The following is a 14,645-nucleotide window of genomic DNA, read 5'->3' as shown; positions in this document are numbered from 1 at the left end:
TTAGGACCAAACTGGGCACCCCAAAACTGTGGTTGGCCTTAAAACTCTTAAGAAAAAATATTTTTCCTTTCCACACATTTATTTGTAAAGGCTTGGAGAATATATCATGCTGCTTATGTAGTCAGAGAATAAAATATATCCCTCAAGTAATTGGAGAGTGGGGGAGTGAATGAATAACTGAATGAATACATGCGCTAAATGAAACAATGAATGAGTGGGCAAGGGCAAGAGTGAAATGATGAACTGGCAATGAAGTGGGAGAGTGAAGGAGAGGGAGGAAGAATGATGGGGGGAGTAGTGGGGAAAATGCAATAAAGGGGAGGAATGAATCAGATGAAAGAGAAGGGCAGAAACAGAAAACTGACTAATTCATTTAGGAAAAGATCAGAAAGGAATGCCGGCAAAAGGCCGAGCATGTTCTTGGTGGGCTTGTGACAACATGGATGAAAGGAGAGAAAAATAATTGGAACTGAGATAGGAATGATCTGAAAAAAGTACAAAAGTTAGAGGCTGATTTGGCAGGCATAATAGGACAGGATCAAAGGAAAGAAGTAGGGAAAGATGCTGAAGGACAAGTGAGAAGTAGCAGTAAAAGGAAATGGCTGAGCCACTGGCAGATCCAGGCGGGTTCTGGCTGTGCTTCTGCTTCCCTTGTATGGCTGTGGCCAGGTCAGCTACTGCTCCTGGCTTTTGGTAGCCTGGAGGTCATACTCAGAGAATCAGTTGACGAAAGTGCAGGAGAAAAATTGATTCTATTCTGAAGGTATTGCAAGAATAAAAAGCAGTAGCTTAGGATCAAATAATACTGCCCTCTGAGGAGGCATACTCTGTTCTCACCTCTTTGCCTGCCCTGCAATACGCCTTCTCACCTTCCAGAATTGAGATTTCTCCTTCATGGGAAGGAAACCGACGGAACCCAAAGCAGAGCTACAGATGTCTGAGGACTACATTTTGGGAATGATTGCATAAGTAGTGTTATTGCTAGTCAGCACGTTTAGAAGTGACTGTTGCTAATACTGATGGTTTTAGAATATATAAATATCAGAATGAAATCATGTTGTTAAGAAGAAAGATAGGGATAAATAGTTGCTGCATTTGTTGGTAGGGATTTAGCCTTGTTCATTCATAGAAGGTTGTGATTCTAATTCCTCGTGCATTAAGATGAAAAAATGTCCTTGAATCCTTGGATTTTTCATCCAGGAAGTGTATAAACAAATCTAGGGCTTCATAATGCTAATCCAAGTAAAGAAAAGAGTCTTTGAAAGGCGGGGGGTGGGGGGGGGTGGGGGTGGTAAGCAGTGTGTGAGTTTACTAACCTATCTATTATATTTAAAATAGCTTTTTTTTTTTTTTTACAGTAAAAACATATGCAATTATAATTAGGCAAAGAAAGAAAGCCACAATCCAACTTTGGTAATGCTTTTCCTGATAGCATTATAGTCTCTCTTTAAGTGGTAATATGCTTTGTTGCCTGAATCAACTAAGTAAGAAAATTAGTTTTCCCAATCTCTAAAGCAATCACTTTTATAGCTTCATCTAGTAAATGAGCACCCTACTCTCCAATAATGAAGGACAAAAAAGATGTGGAATTTTTTAAAAAAATATTCTATCAAACTTTGTTGTACACTGTTTATCTTGCAGACTTTACTGAATCATCAGACTCACAAAACAGATTTATACTCAGAAAATGCTATTTAGAGGAATGCTGAGTTCTGCTAAGGGGAAAGAATTGAACTGATCATCAGTGCTCTCATTCAAAGTTTTATTCAAAATAATCTATGACTATTGATATAAAATACCTTAAATAGCTCAACAAGAAGTAAAAATTTGATGAAAAATACTGATGTCAGAGTCAAGTCAGTGCAAAATGTGAGGATTTTTCTTGTGTTTGCTACATCACGCTGTAAGCTCATGACCTGGCAATGTATGCCTGGAGCCCAGAAAGCCAGCCATATCCTGGGCTGCATCAAAAGAGGAGTGACCAGCAGGTCGAGGGAGGTGATTCTGCCCCTTTACCCCACTCTCGTGAGACCCCACCTGGAGTACTGCATCCAGCTCTGGGGGCCCCAGTACAGGAGAGACATGGAGCTGTTGGAGTGGGTCCAGAGGAGGGCCACAAACATGAACGGAGGATTGGAGCACCTCTCCTATGAAGACAGGCTGAGAGAGTTGGGGTTGTTCAGCCTGGACAAGAGAAGGCTGCAAGGAGACCTTCTAGCAGCCTTCCAGTACCTGAAGGGGGCCTGCAGGAAAGCTGGAGAGGGACTGTTTGCAAGGGCATGCAGAGATAGGACAAGGGGTAATGGCTTTAAACTGAAAGAAGGTAGATTTAGATTAGATATTAGGAAAAAATTCTTCCCTGTGAGGGTGGTGAGGCACTGGAACAGGTTGCCCAGAGCAGCTGTGGCTGCCCCCTCCCTGGAAGTGTTCAAGGCCAGGTTGGATGGGGCTTTGGGCAACCTGGTCTAGTGGAGGGTGTCCCTGCCCATGGCAGGGGGGTTGGAACTAGAGGATCTTTGAGGTCCCTTCCAACCCAAACCATTCTATGATTCTATCATCAGGCAGCAAAACCTGTTAAAAGAGGCATGAAATGTTTGCTACCTTCAATAAAATTATTAGAGGGCAAAGAAAAGCTGTTTGGATCTTTTTAAGTTACAATAGATTCTTGTACACAGGCTCAATTTAATTTTTTTTTTTAAAGATAGTCTAAAATGGGAGTCCTAAACTTTGTCCCAAACAGTAAGGGTTTCTATAGCAGATATAGTACAGAAATCACTGGCTTCAGAGACCAAATCCAGGTGGGAATGTGTAGAGCTGAAGTATGTCTGCTTCCTGATGTGTTCCATATAACGAACTGTAGTGTTGGCTGCTTGCCTTTGTGGGGTACTTGCTTATCAACTGTCTACTGAGTGGCTTCATGTGCCTTCCAAGGACATAGTGACATGGAGGTGTCTTTGTTAAGAACAGAATAGATGTTTTTCAGTGGAAATTGTAGAATGTAAAATTCTAATTTTACAATTAAAAATCTTAAATAAAAAGTCTAGTACACACCACAGGTTTTAAGAAAAAGAATTGGAAGAAAGAACTATTACAGTGCAAATAATAAAATCCCCTGGGGTTCACAAGGTTAATTTACTTTTAAAATTCATGTTGTTGTATATTCTGCATTAGAGACAGAAGTATCAGGCTTCAAATCCTGTTTCTAAATACCAAGGTTTTTTAACATGGGCTGCACTGCATTTTGTGGTTTTTTTGTTATGGAATCCCAGTGCTTTATGGATTTACGGAAGCACTCTGTCTTGTGGGTGAAAATGAGAAAGCCACGAGTTTGCTCTGGAAACTGGATTTCCATCTTTGGAAGGACTAGAGGTATGTGGTCACAAGTTTTTTTCCTTGTTTGCAGTCCAAATTCTATGTATAGGTTAATTAAACATGCACACATGTGATTAATCAACAGAGTTACCTGCTATTTGTAGGGAAGCTCAAGTAGAGTGTGCCTGTCCTGTATCTTTTCTGTGGGTAAAGAGGAGATCTTTTATCTCTGCGATGTCGTATTTGTCATGGTTTTCGCACCCTGTGTTAAGATGCACCTTTGGCTTTTTGTTAGTGAATCAGAAATTGTGTTTAGCTGGGTGAGTATTACAAAGAAATATTGTCAGGCCTCTCTTTCATCTCTCCTGCGACATGGGGTGAGAAGCGTTTTGGTTAGATGTTTGGTTTTTCTGCTGAGTAGATCAAAAGGGCTCAGCAGGCAGCACAAAACGCGTTCACATGGGTGAGAGCCCTAACACTCTTATGCTGAACTCTGTCTACAGCAGGGTACTCAGCTGAGAAATTGGCGTTTGGATTGCTTGGACTAGCAACAAAGGCCAACATTTGACATCTTCGAAGCCACTGTAAGGATGTATGTAGACAAATGTTACCCTGGGAACTAACTAGCTCCCAAGATGTCATTGAAATTAAACAAGCAATTGAAAGAAACTAATTCTGACCTTTCCTTTGTTCTCAAGAATCTGTCATCCTGCATCCAGTCAGCAAACTCTGCACACACGAGACGGGTCTTTTCTGGATCTTCTGTACCACTGTGGCCCCCTGTGTAAGTGCATGGGAAATGTCATCCCAAGCAAATGCCAGCATTGCCCTCCTACTGCTTTGTTTGCACAAGGCAAACGGTTATGGAAGATAAAAGGCAAACAAATGCTGGGGCTTGCCACCTGGAATTTCTGAGAGGCCTGATTTTGGGAGGAACAGAGGCTGCCATTACGTGGCCCTACCTTTAAACGGCAGCACTGGCATAAGCAGTTCCTGTGTCTTGTTTCACCCAGCCACAAGCCACTCGTTCCCACACCTGCACCGTGCCTTCGGCTGTGTTGGAAAAATTGTTTACCGCCACGTGGTGAGCTGGACTAGTGAATTGTTCTACATTTGAAACAACCTTTTTATTTTTATTTATTTTTAACCTGGATCCATTTTCTGATCCAGCTCATTCCTTAGACACCAAAAAACCTACTTGGGCACAGCTGGGGAGGTGGTGGAGGGAAGGAGAAGGACTGCTGAAAATGAGATCTGGTCATGCCACTATTACTGGGAGATTTTGGGTTTCTTTTTAAATGTGCCAGTTGTAATTCTGTAATGCTTTTTTTCAGACAGAGAGCTGGGTTTTGTAGTGCTCATTTCTCACATTCAGCTCTTGGCTTCCTCGGCAGGTTCTGGGGCTGTGCTGGCTCACAGAAATTATTTTAATCCACTGAATGAGTGAAAAACAAAGCAAAAAAAAGCACTGGTGAGCACAGAGGATATTTGTTCTCCCTGGTCGTGCAGGACAGAGCCCAACAGCTGTTACAGTCTGCTGGGAAGGGAAAGGAACCAGGCTAGAAGCTGGCTCAGTGCCTGGAGAGGGGGCTGGGAAGTCACCCGGCAGTGATGGAGACCTCTCATCACACCCGTGACTCCACAGGGAGATCCTTGACTGCAGCCTGTCTGCTCAGGAAAGCTCTCTCGTAGCAGCCTCTCCTCCAAGCTCCAGCCAGGCATGGACACGTGAGCTGGCTGGGGAGCGTGCCAGTGGAGATGAGCGGTGGCAGCACACAGGGGACAGAGAGTGCTTTCTGCTTGTTTTCTGTCAACCACCCACGCCGCAGCTCCAAGTACGTGAGCCTGGCCATTGCAATGCCAGTGGGTGCTGCAGGCACCCCGTCTCTCCAGAGACAGACCAGAGGGGCCCATGGAGCTGCACTCACAGATTTTTCTCCTGTGCACTGATTTCCTCAAAATTATCTTTGTGTCAGGGACCTCAGATGCTGTAAAATAAGGCAGTAAGCATTACAGTAATTCTTCATTAAAAATATCTATATCAGAAACAGCTTCCTTTTACTACAGGCAACATTAACTTTGGGGGGCTGGTGTTGTTTTGAGAAGCTGTGTGTGCAGAGTTTATGGCTGATTGGGAGTGAGTGGGAATTTCATTCAGAAAGAAGGTATGTTTGTCATGCAGGTAGTTTGAGTGTTACTGTTTCAGGCAGGCCAAGGTGGTGAGAGCAGAAGTTGTATTGAGAAGGCTTTCTGGGGATTGCTTGTGCAATCTAGAACATAATTTCTTTCTATGATTCATTTTTTCTATGTGTGGCAGCTATATATGGAGCTGCTAAAGAAGAGGCAGCAAGGTTTTTAGTGTACTTTTCTTTTTAAATTACTATGGACTTGGACTGATGAATAGCACATAATCCCAGAGTGGCAGGATTCAGTCCTGCTAGTTTTTAAAAAGGAGAGGTGTGTATGTGTGAGGAGCAGAGGGCAATGTAAACAAAACAGCTGATTCAAAGTTCAGTTATTACCATCAGAGATTTCCCTAAAAGTCCTTGAGTGTTCTCTCTTTAAAATAAGTCTGAATCATTAATCCTTCTGGGGCCAGGCAGACTTTTAAATTGCATTTCGGATCCAATATTCCATAAAGAGCACAGAAATAGTAAATAGTCTAGCTTGTCTTTTAATCATTCAAAGATGTAGCAAAAATAACTTTGTTGTCAAGTTGTGCATTCCTCTGCTTTTGTACTTGTCCTCTTCTGAGTGCTGGCAGGTCACGCTAATGGGGCTTCTGGAGCAACTCCAGACTTTCTGCAATCAGTTGAGAAAATAGCATGAAAATTCCTGGGGAGATGATCCTCTGCCTGGGTCACTTGTGTCTGCCCAATATGAGACAGCTACTCCACCACTTGTGAGCAGGGTATGGAAAACTCTGGATTTTTGTCTCAGGGGAATAAAAATTATTTTTATTCATGGGTGTACTTTGTGCTAAGGCTTGTAATAGAAAGCAAATAAAATGAAAGCGTGTATTGCAAAATGTAGGGAAGGAGACTTTTATATATCTGGATTTTATATATCTGTATGTGTACACATCCATATCCTAGTGAGCAAATTGTATTTTAAAAAATAAGTTTGGGAGCTAGGAGGCAATAAAGGCTCTTTTGTTGATCTTTCTGATCAACACATGATGGTTAACTGCATCTATACTGATCTGAAAATTCAGTTTAGCTGAAGGAATGCAGCAGGTCCATGGCACGATGGCATGTGCCACGTGTGCTGCCTCCCACAGATATGGTGGCTTCCCAGAGAGGCCGTGCAAGGTGTCGTGTGGGCTGTTCATGGTATGGACTAGTTAAGTCTGGTCTCAACTCTGGCTTGAGGCTACCCTCCAAAAGGTATAGATCACAACGTGTACCTTTGTATGCCAAGTGACTGTCAGCAGGGGGGTGAAACAGAGAGGCCACAGCTCACATTCTCAGACTCCTTTTTAAAGGTCTCATTACTTGGAGTATTTGCTTGGGAATACACAGAATTAGGTGAGGGGAAAAAAACAGTGCTGGGAGCAAAGGCACGTGGTGCTGAGGAGAGTGAAGGGATGGCAAGAACGGGGTACGCAGAAGAGGGCCGCTGTTCCTACTGCAGCCAGCTTGGATTGGATGTGGTGCAGGAGCATTTGTCAGGTTCAAAGTGCAAACATACAAGAGAGCTGTAAGCAGTGTTGCTTTCACTGGCCAAACTCCTTTCGTATACTAGCACTTTTTTATATCCCGTTGTCCCTTCTCCTTTGAGATCCCTCTACAACCTCCCCACTGCCCCTGCCTACCCACAGCTCTGTGTTGCTCCCCCTGCCCCAGTGTGCTCCACCTGCCATCGGCTGCTGTGCCTCTGAGGCCTGCATGTGACAACCTCTGTTTTCCCAAAATAGGGAAGGAGAGGCATTCAAAAGCCCCTGTGCATCTTCTCCACCTTTACAACTCTCCCATTCCTAGCAGGGGGTAGCAGAGCCCAGCCTGACTCCACAACCCTTTCTCCCAGAGCTCTGCATGATGCACAGTCCCAGCACGTGCCATCAGATCATGTATCTCCATTTCTCTCCATCCTCTTCCCTGCTGCAGCACTGTTTCCTACTGTCAGGGCTAATGGGGTCAGGGCTCTTGGTGCTTTTGTCATCCTTGCTCTGCCTGTTGTGAATCACCCATCGCTGTTGCTGCAACTTTCCAGATACCTCTGTCCGGCTCTGCTCTCCATCCTTAAATCCTTCCCCTTTCCCATTTGTCTTTCTCTCTGGTTTTAAAAACACTATAGTGAAAGTAAGAAAGTTGTGAAGACAGAAGGCCAATTTTAGCCGTAGTACAAGCAAATGCAGCTTCTGTTTCTTGGGCGTTATGTTTGCTAACTCCAGAGTGAGTTTAGCCTGTAACTGGCGCTGTTGAAAACTGTTGCAGGCAGAATTTGCATGTTTGCTTTCAAGGCAGCTGTGATAATAGCAGCCTAAACAGTTGCTCTTTCTGGGTCTTCTTTACAAAAATTATTTATTATATCCCCCAGGGAGGTGATCTGGCTCAGTGATGTTGCTCCTCTACCAGGACAACCTGGTAATATCCTAGACTGCTCGCAGGCGTTGGATCCAAAGCCTCCTGGTGCACCTTCTCCAGACTGAGGCATAAACCTGGATCTGGAGGCCAAGCAGGAGCCCTGTGAGCCCTGGCCTCCTGCAATCTCCCATGAAGAAGAGTCTCTCAGTTTGTGTAGCTGGCTGGTGACCTTGCTTGAGAAGCAGTAAAATCTAAAGCTATCATATGCTACAACACAAGTGTGCCAAGATGCGCATCTCTATGACATACCGTTTTTCGTGATAGACCATATATGTGATGAGCTCTTGACTGAAGTCTCGTGCTAACTGCTTAGAGTGGTTTGACTGAAATATGTAGAAAAGGTCCTAAGCCTTAAGCTCCAGTTCTTGAAGTCAAGCGTGCCCTGTAGCCTTCATGACATTGTTAGCGGAGTACCCGAGAGCAGGCAGCTAGACTGAACTGGATGTTGCAAGGCTAGAAATGGTAAATGGCACTTGCTTGTGCCATCCTCCTTCTTTGGGATTACTTTGGGAATTGGATTTCTTTTGGAAATGGATGAAAAGTCAGTCTTTTTGCAATGCTACTATTGTCTTCTGTATTCTTCCTCCATTATGAGACAGACCAAGAAGCTGAGTGGCAGCCTGGCACCTCCCAGGGGCTGTGTTCCCATCACATGGAGAAGGTCCAGGCTCTCAAGGGCAGGGTCCCCTCTGTGCATCCCAGACTGCATCAGTCATGTCCCTTACAAGGAGTGTAAAACCTCCTCACCTAGACGAAAAAGAGAAATGTCTGTTACTTAAAGCATGCGTTGATCCCTAGAGCGGTCTCTTTTTTTTTCTGCAGAAAGAGGGCAATCTGGCCCAACCTTTGGAATGCACAATTTTATGGAACAGGCAAATCCACTTGAGTTTTAGGTGGCAGCACTAGTTTTCTCTAAGATCTCACACTGCAGTTTAATCTTCAGTGAAACAAAATTGTTAGATTTATTTTTTAAGAGTCTGGCATCTATATTAGCAATCAAGCCTACAAATTGTGCCTTCTGGTTGAACTCAGCAGACCCACAGCTTTGTGTAACTGAGACTGCAGCATGATAAAGAGTTCTGTTAGGGCTTCACATATTGATCAGTCCAATTTAATTTCCTCATGGGACCTGGTCCATGCTAGAGATGATGGATTGTGTTGACGGCCTGATAAGCCTATTTTAACAAAATATCTCAAGGGCTTCTAGAACAGAGGCAATTATCAATACTGATGCATGTTTCCTTTCATCAAAAGTTAAGGGCTCATTAAGAGCCTGCACGGCAGCTGCTGCTTGCAACACATGACTTTTTTTTTAATTAACTTTGAGATACTATTCCCTCAGCCTTATATGAGTTGGCTATTTCCAGAAGAAATTGGGTTCCAGGTTTTGATTTTAATGATATGTGTGATAGCAGTATCTCCTGCACTGCTATATTCACTATTTTGGTAATTGAAGCCTAGATTATATTTTAGAGTGATAGTCCCACCCCACCGCTTACACCCATGTCTAAACTGCCCACGCCCACAAATCCTGGTGTGTTACAACTTTTGAATTTTGTGTCCGGTTACTGATGATGTCTGCTATTTTTAACATTAGTACTACTGGTTAAATAGTTTCCTGTTGTAACTCTAGCAATCAGCATTTTTGTTCCATGTTGGATATTTCAAAAATGTTTTTAAACTGTGTTTATTTTAGGCTCTCAGTTATGAGAAGGGAGCTTGTTGCTTCCGACTGTTTTACCTTTCCCATACAAAAAATCCTAACATTTCATTTATAACCTGTTTGATGTAGGTGTGTTGTGGGTGTTAAGTTCATACTGCTGTTTAATGTTGCAAACTGGAAGTATGAAAAGAAAATGTGATCAAGGCAAACTGCTATGTTAAACTTGATTTTAAACACAGTTTTCAGATAAGCAGCTAGAAGTTTAGTGCCTTACAGAATTGTTTTCCTTAGCTAGTAAGAGGAGTTGCTTTTTTTGTTTATTCATCAGAAAACAATTTAAACCTTTTAACACCTGCTACAGTGTTTTCTGATTTCTTTTCCATTTCACACACATTATCTCATTAATTAGAACAGTTCTGCTCATTAATGCATGGATTGAAAGTCAGCAGCAGCATGTTCCAAGGAAAACTGGAAAACACCTTTGTTTCTAAGAGTAGATGAATGTGGATGAGCAATAGCTAGAAAAAATTGAAAAGGTAACTGGGTTGCAGCAAATGTAATTGTACAATGAACAAAATTCTGTAACGTGCGCAAAATCCTACGTTGCATGTTTGGTGCTTCATGAAAAGTGGCACCTTACCTGATTTTTCTTCTTTTCTTGAATTTGTTCAAGTGAGAATTACAGTTTTCATATTAAAAAAGAAATATTTAGCACTGGTAACTGTTGCTTAAAACTGCAAGTCAAATTTTTCTTAGAAAGTCAGAAATAGGAAGTTAGATTAACAGAATTGATATTTCAGTTCTGTAGGTATCCTGGAATTCTTTTGAAGTTGTGCCTCTCATCCAACCATTGCTGGAATTCACAGTGCTGAAGATCCCATGAATGTTTAATGGGAGATGGCTGGTGCCGTTACTGCCCTCCAGGCTGCTATTTACTGTCACTTCTCTTCCCCAGTTTCTGTCATGACTAAAACGTGAAGATGAGTGTGTTATTTTAAATTACCTTCAACAATGATTAATTCAGATTAATCACCTAATCTTGCAAACACTAGAGCACTGAAAGAACAATAATGATGTGAGACATCTCCTAAACTCACCTAATATTAAGGATATTCCGGATTTAGTCCTGCAAACATACTAATGGGGCCAGTTCAGACATTCCTTCTGATCTGATGACGTGCTTTTCCCCGACAAGTAATTCCTTTGATTTCAGTGCCCTGTAATCCTTATTAAAACTGTGCAATTCAAAGTGGTAGGTTGAATGTCACAGATTAGCAGGATTAAGAGCAGTTTCAGCATACGTTTGCCCTTTGCTTACTTCCTCACTCCTTAATTCTCCCTCCATGGTCCTCTTGTCGAGGTCTGTTCCACGCGACAGCCCGCCCGAGGCTACCCGCTCGAGCCATTGCACAGAGCAAAGGAGCAGAGTCTGCTTTTCAGGAAAGGGTTGTAATTGGGTTTGTATTTTAAAGGTCGTCACTATATGTAGCAGCTTTGAGTTACAGAGTAGACGTTGAAAAATAAACTGCTTTTGGGAACATACAGTGCTGAAAACAATAGCAATTATTTCATTCTAAAATGAAAGAAAATGAAGTAAACGGTATAATGCATGGGAATGTTCCCTATACCTGCTTTTGGGGAATATATGTTAATTAAGGTCTTAAATAGTGGGACATTAACACTGTTTATTATTGATTTTAAACGTCAATGGTATGTTTAATAACATTCCTCACTAGTTTTGGAAGCTGAGGCCCTGAAATGTAAAGTTGTTTGTTTTTTTTTTTTTTTTAATAATGTAAATTATGTTATTTTAAACAATGCTATTTATTATTTTATCCTTAAATCTCTAGGTGCCGAAGTGTTGTATATGAACATGTCAGCATATAATGAAGGGCGGCTTCAGTCATCTTTCTGGATTGTTGATAAGCAGCACGTGTACATTGGAAGTGCCAGCCTAGACTGGAGATCATTGGGACAGGTAATTTAACTGAAAAAGTGATCCTATACCGAGGTGTAATGAGGAGAAAAAGTAATGTTTTGAGGCCAGCAAGTGGAGATGGATAGCGTTCTTTTTCTGATAGTTTGCTGGCAGAAATGCCAGCATCAAAAACTGTTCTGCCATAGTTTTGATGACTCTTCTGTGTTGGCAAAAGTATATCACTATAAATTTTACTTCTTTTCATTGGAATAGCTATCCTCAACAGTTATGCTTTGGGTTAAGCATAATTAAAAATTTGACTGCCTTTATTGATTTCTGTGATGATTTTGTTGATTGAAGATTGTAAGTTCTAGTGTACTTAAAAAAAAAAAAAAGTGAAAACTTGTTGGAAAAAAAACCACTATGGAAACTCCCTGGTAAGGTTGTGAGCATGACCTAGTCCCTCTCATCTGCCATTTAAATGAGGAAAAGCAAAATTTGGAAAGACTTCCAAACTGATAGTGGGTATTATCCTGAAATACCTACCACCTCTGGGGAGGGAGAGATTTATGAGTACAGAAAGTCAAATAGCACAAGGTTATTGCAGGTTGTACGTACTGGAGAGAATTACATATTTTGATTCCTCATAAAGAAGTGAATTGATGGATGTACACTGAGTCCTCAACCAGTGCTGAGGACTCTCTATGGTCTGTGACCATTATGAAAAAGTGATTCATCAGTAATGCAGCTTATTTACCTTCTTGTAGGTATCTGTAGTTGTTTTGGGTTTTTTTTCTCCAACAGTCTCAGGATTATTAAAGGCTGTAATGTTCATTTTTGCTACATACCACTCACTCTTGTGAGGCTGCTGTTGGTCATATTTAGGGAGTAGAACGTGTGATTTTAGAGCTCAGGAGCTGTAATGCACAACAGAGGGGGAAAGGAAGCAATCCTAGGTAGTTAGTAGTTGCAGTAAAAAAACTTACTTTCTAAATATGAGCAGATTCTCAGAAACATGACTAATTTTGAACAGAAGTTCTAATGATTTTGTAAAGAAGAAGGTCTGTGTTGGTTGTGTTGAAGTTTTTAAGGTTTGTTTTGAGCTAAGAGACTGACAGTCTGAATAAAACCAAATCAAGTATTTTAGTAAAGAACAAAGGAATAAATACATTTTTGCTGTTCCTATGTGTATTGCTTTATTTAAAAGGTAACTTTTTGAATGTTTACAAAGGAATCTGGAAAACTGCTAGAAAAGAGGATGTTGTTAGCAAACTAGAGAAAGTCTTGGCCAAGAGGTTGTTGTATTTTTAGTCAATGTAAGAAGATATAGTTTGGGCTTTTGGACAGTTTAGAAATTAAATGTTTATACATTGTGCTAAACTCTTTGTATGTCATAACAAATAGCTCTTCACAGAATTACTTAGCTTATAAATAGTTTAGCTTTGAAGCCTCTTCTAATTGGGGTTTTGACTACCGGTGAAAATAATAAATGTGGAGAAAAGAAGCATATCTACCACACAGACTACTATATTATTGTAGGTAATGGTTATGTTTATGATCTTCGTCACAGATGCTACAGTTCGTTACAGGATTGGCCTTCTCATACTGAAGTAAATCTTAAGTCTTGTAACAAACCTAGGTTAAATTGTGATGCCACTTCCTTGTGGGCCAGTGTTTCAAATGTGATTCCTCGCTGTTAATTTTATCGCTCTCTTTTCTGCATGCATTTGGACGTTTTTTCATTTTATTGTCATATAACACTATATTTTTACATGTAGTGATAAGATGAAGCTCAGAAGAATATTTGTACAGAGCAAAAAGAAATTTCCCTGGATTGCAGTTAGAGAATCTGCTTTCAATTAGTTGAGAAATGTAAGCTGGGGTTTCAGAAGAGCCAAAGGAAATTAGATGCTTGGTTCCTGTTGGCATCAGATAGGAGTATCCAATTCCCTTACCCCAGAGTTACAGGTTAATAAATCGGGGCAACTGCCAAAGAGATCTGATATGCAGTCCTAAAATAATAAACTGTCTTGAACTTTTCTTTTCACATAAGAAGCAAAATAAGCACAGAATTTATTGTGAGCGCTTTCCTCAAGGAAAATGCACACACATGGGACCTTATTTTAAAACCCACAGTGAGCTGAGCCCTCACAAGGGGAGAAACATCTCCCACAGGTTCTCATTATCAGAGTCCCACTATAGCTGCAAATGAGGGATCAGGTCCCTCTTCTCTTCCCTCAAAGCAGCCTAAATGAGTAAGGACTGAGTTTAACTGGGCAATAGCGGAGCAGATGGTACCAGGCTGGTCCAGACTCGTGCCCTTGCACTTGCGCTGTCTGCAGTAGCTGCGTAGGGCATCTGCAGTTTTGCAGCGGGAGGCAGGGAACTCCCTGCAGATGCCACTGCATTTCCCCTTACACCCTGGTTTACCTGCGGGGAAAGGACTGTGAAAAGGCAGACCAGGCTGTTGATTAGTCACATATGGTCCGTTTAAAAGCTCATCTGACTTCAGAGTAACAGAACTGTGGTTATTGAATCAGCAAACCACTTTGGCCAGTATTACTAGACCTTAACAGCAAATCCCAGAATGAAGTAGGTTTCTGCTATTCTAGAAACATATGGTACTTTGGCCTATCAAGCACAGCAGTTGTCTTCTCACTCAAACAAAATATCCAGTATGACTAAGGCACCTTGTAGCTAACAATGTGTTATTCAGCAGCACAGTTCCAGTGTAAATTATGAGTGCATCTAGTTTCTCATCTAATAATATCTAAAATGCAATGCAAAGCTAAAGATTGTAATGGTGCATGGTTGTATGTTGTCACATGCCTTCCCCTGTATTTTCTACATGCGTGTTTATTGCTTCCTCTGTACTGAACCTTTGCCTACATTCAGGCCAGTACACTGCATGATTCACTAGGAGCACCCCCTTCGCTGGTGCGGCAGTTGCACTAGAGATGCAGCAGGTCTCTACAGTATCTCACCCTGGGCTATAGTCCCAGAGCCTTCCTACCTCTTGCTTGCTAGGGGCCCAAAGATGTAGAAACGCTTCTGTGACATAGCAGTACAGAGCGTTTCACATATAGCAGCTCAGCATACTAGAGAATATTTATGCAAGGTTACTGTGGTAGATATAAATGGATTTTATTGCTATTTCGTCCCTTTG

The 14,645-nt window shown here is 41.6% G+C and overlaps 1 protein-coding gene across 3 annotated transcripts in view; it reads left to right on the top strand.

The window, feature by feature from the left end:
• PLD5 (phospholipase D family member 5) overlaps positions 1–14,645 on the top strand; it is a 152,044-nt gene that overhangs the window by 103,372 nt on the left and 34,027 nt on the right. For all 3 annotated transcript variants that reach the window (XM_054822491.1, XM_054822492.1, XM_054822490.1), the window contains exon 5: positions 11,412–11,539. In XM_054822491.1, coding sequence (XP_054678466.1) covers positions 11,412–11,539 — 128 coding nt within the window. The remainder of the gene's footprint in view (positions 1–11,411; positions 11,540–14,645) is intronic.

Source organism: Grus americana, chromosome 3 (genome assembly GCF_028858705.1).
Source record: "Grus americana isolate bGruAme1 chromosome 3, bGruAme1.mat, whole genome shotgun sequence".
In the NCBI taxonomy this organism is placed as follows: domain Eukaryota; kingdom Metazoa; phylum Chordata; class Aves; order Gruiformes; family Gruidae; genus Grus; species Grus americana.
The sequence above is the reverse complement of the archived record's forward strand: the minus strand, read 5'-3'. Positions and strand labels throughout refer to the sequence as shown.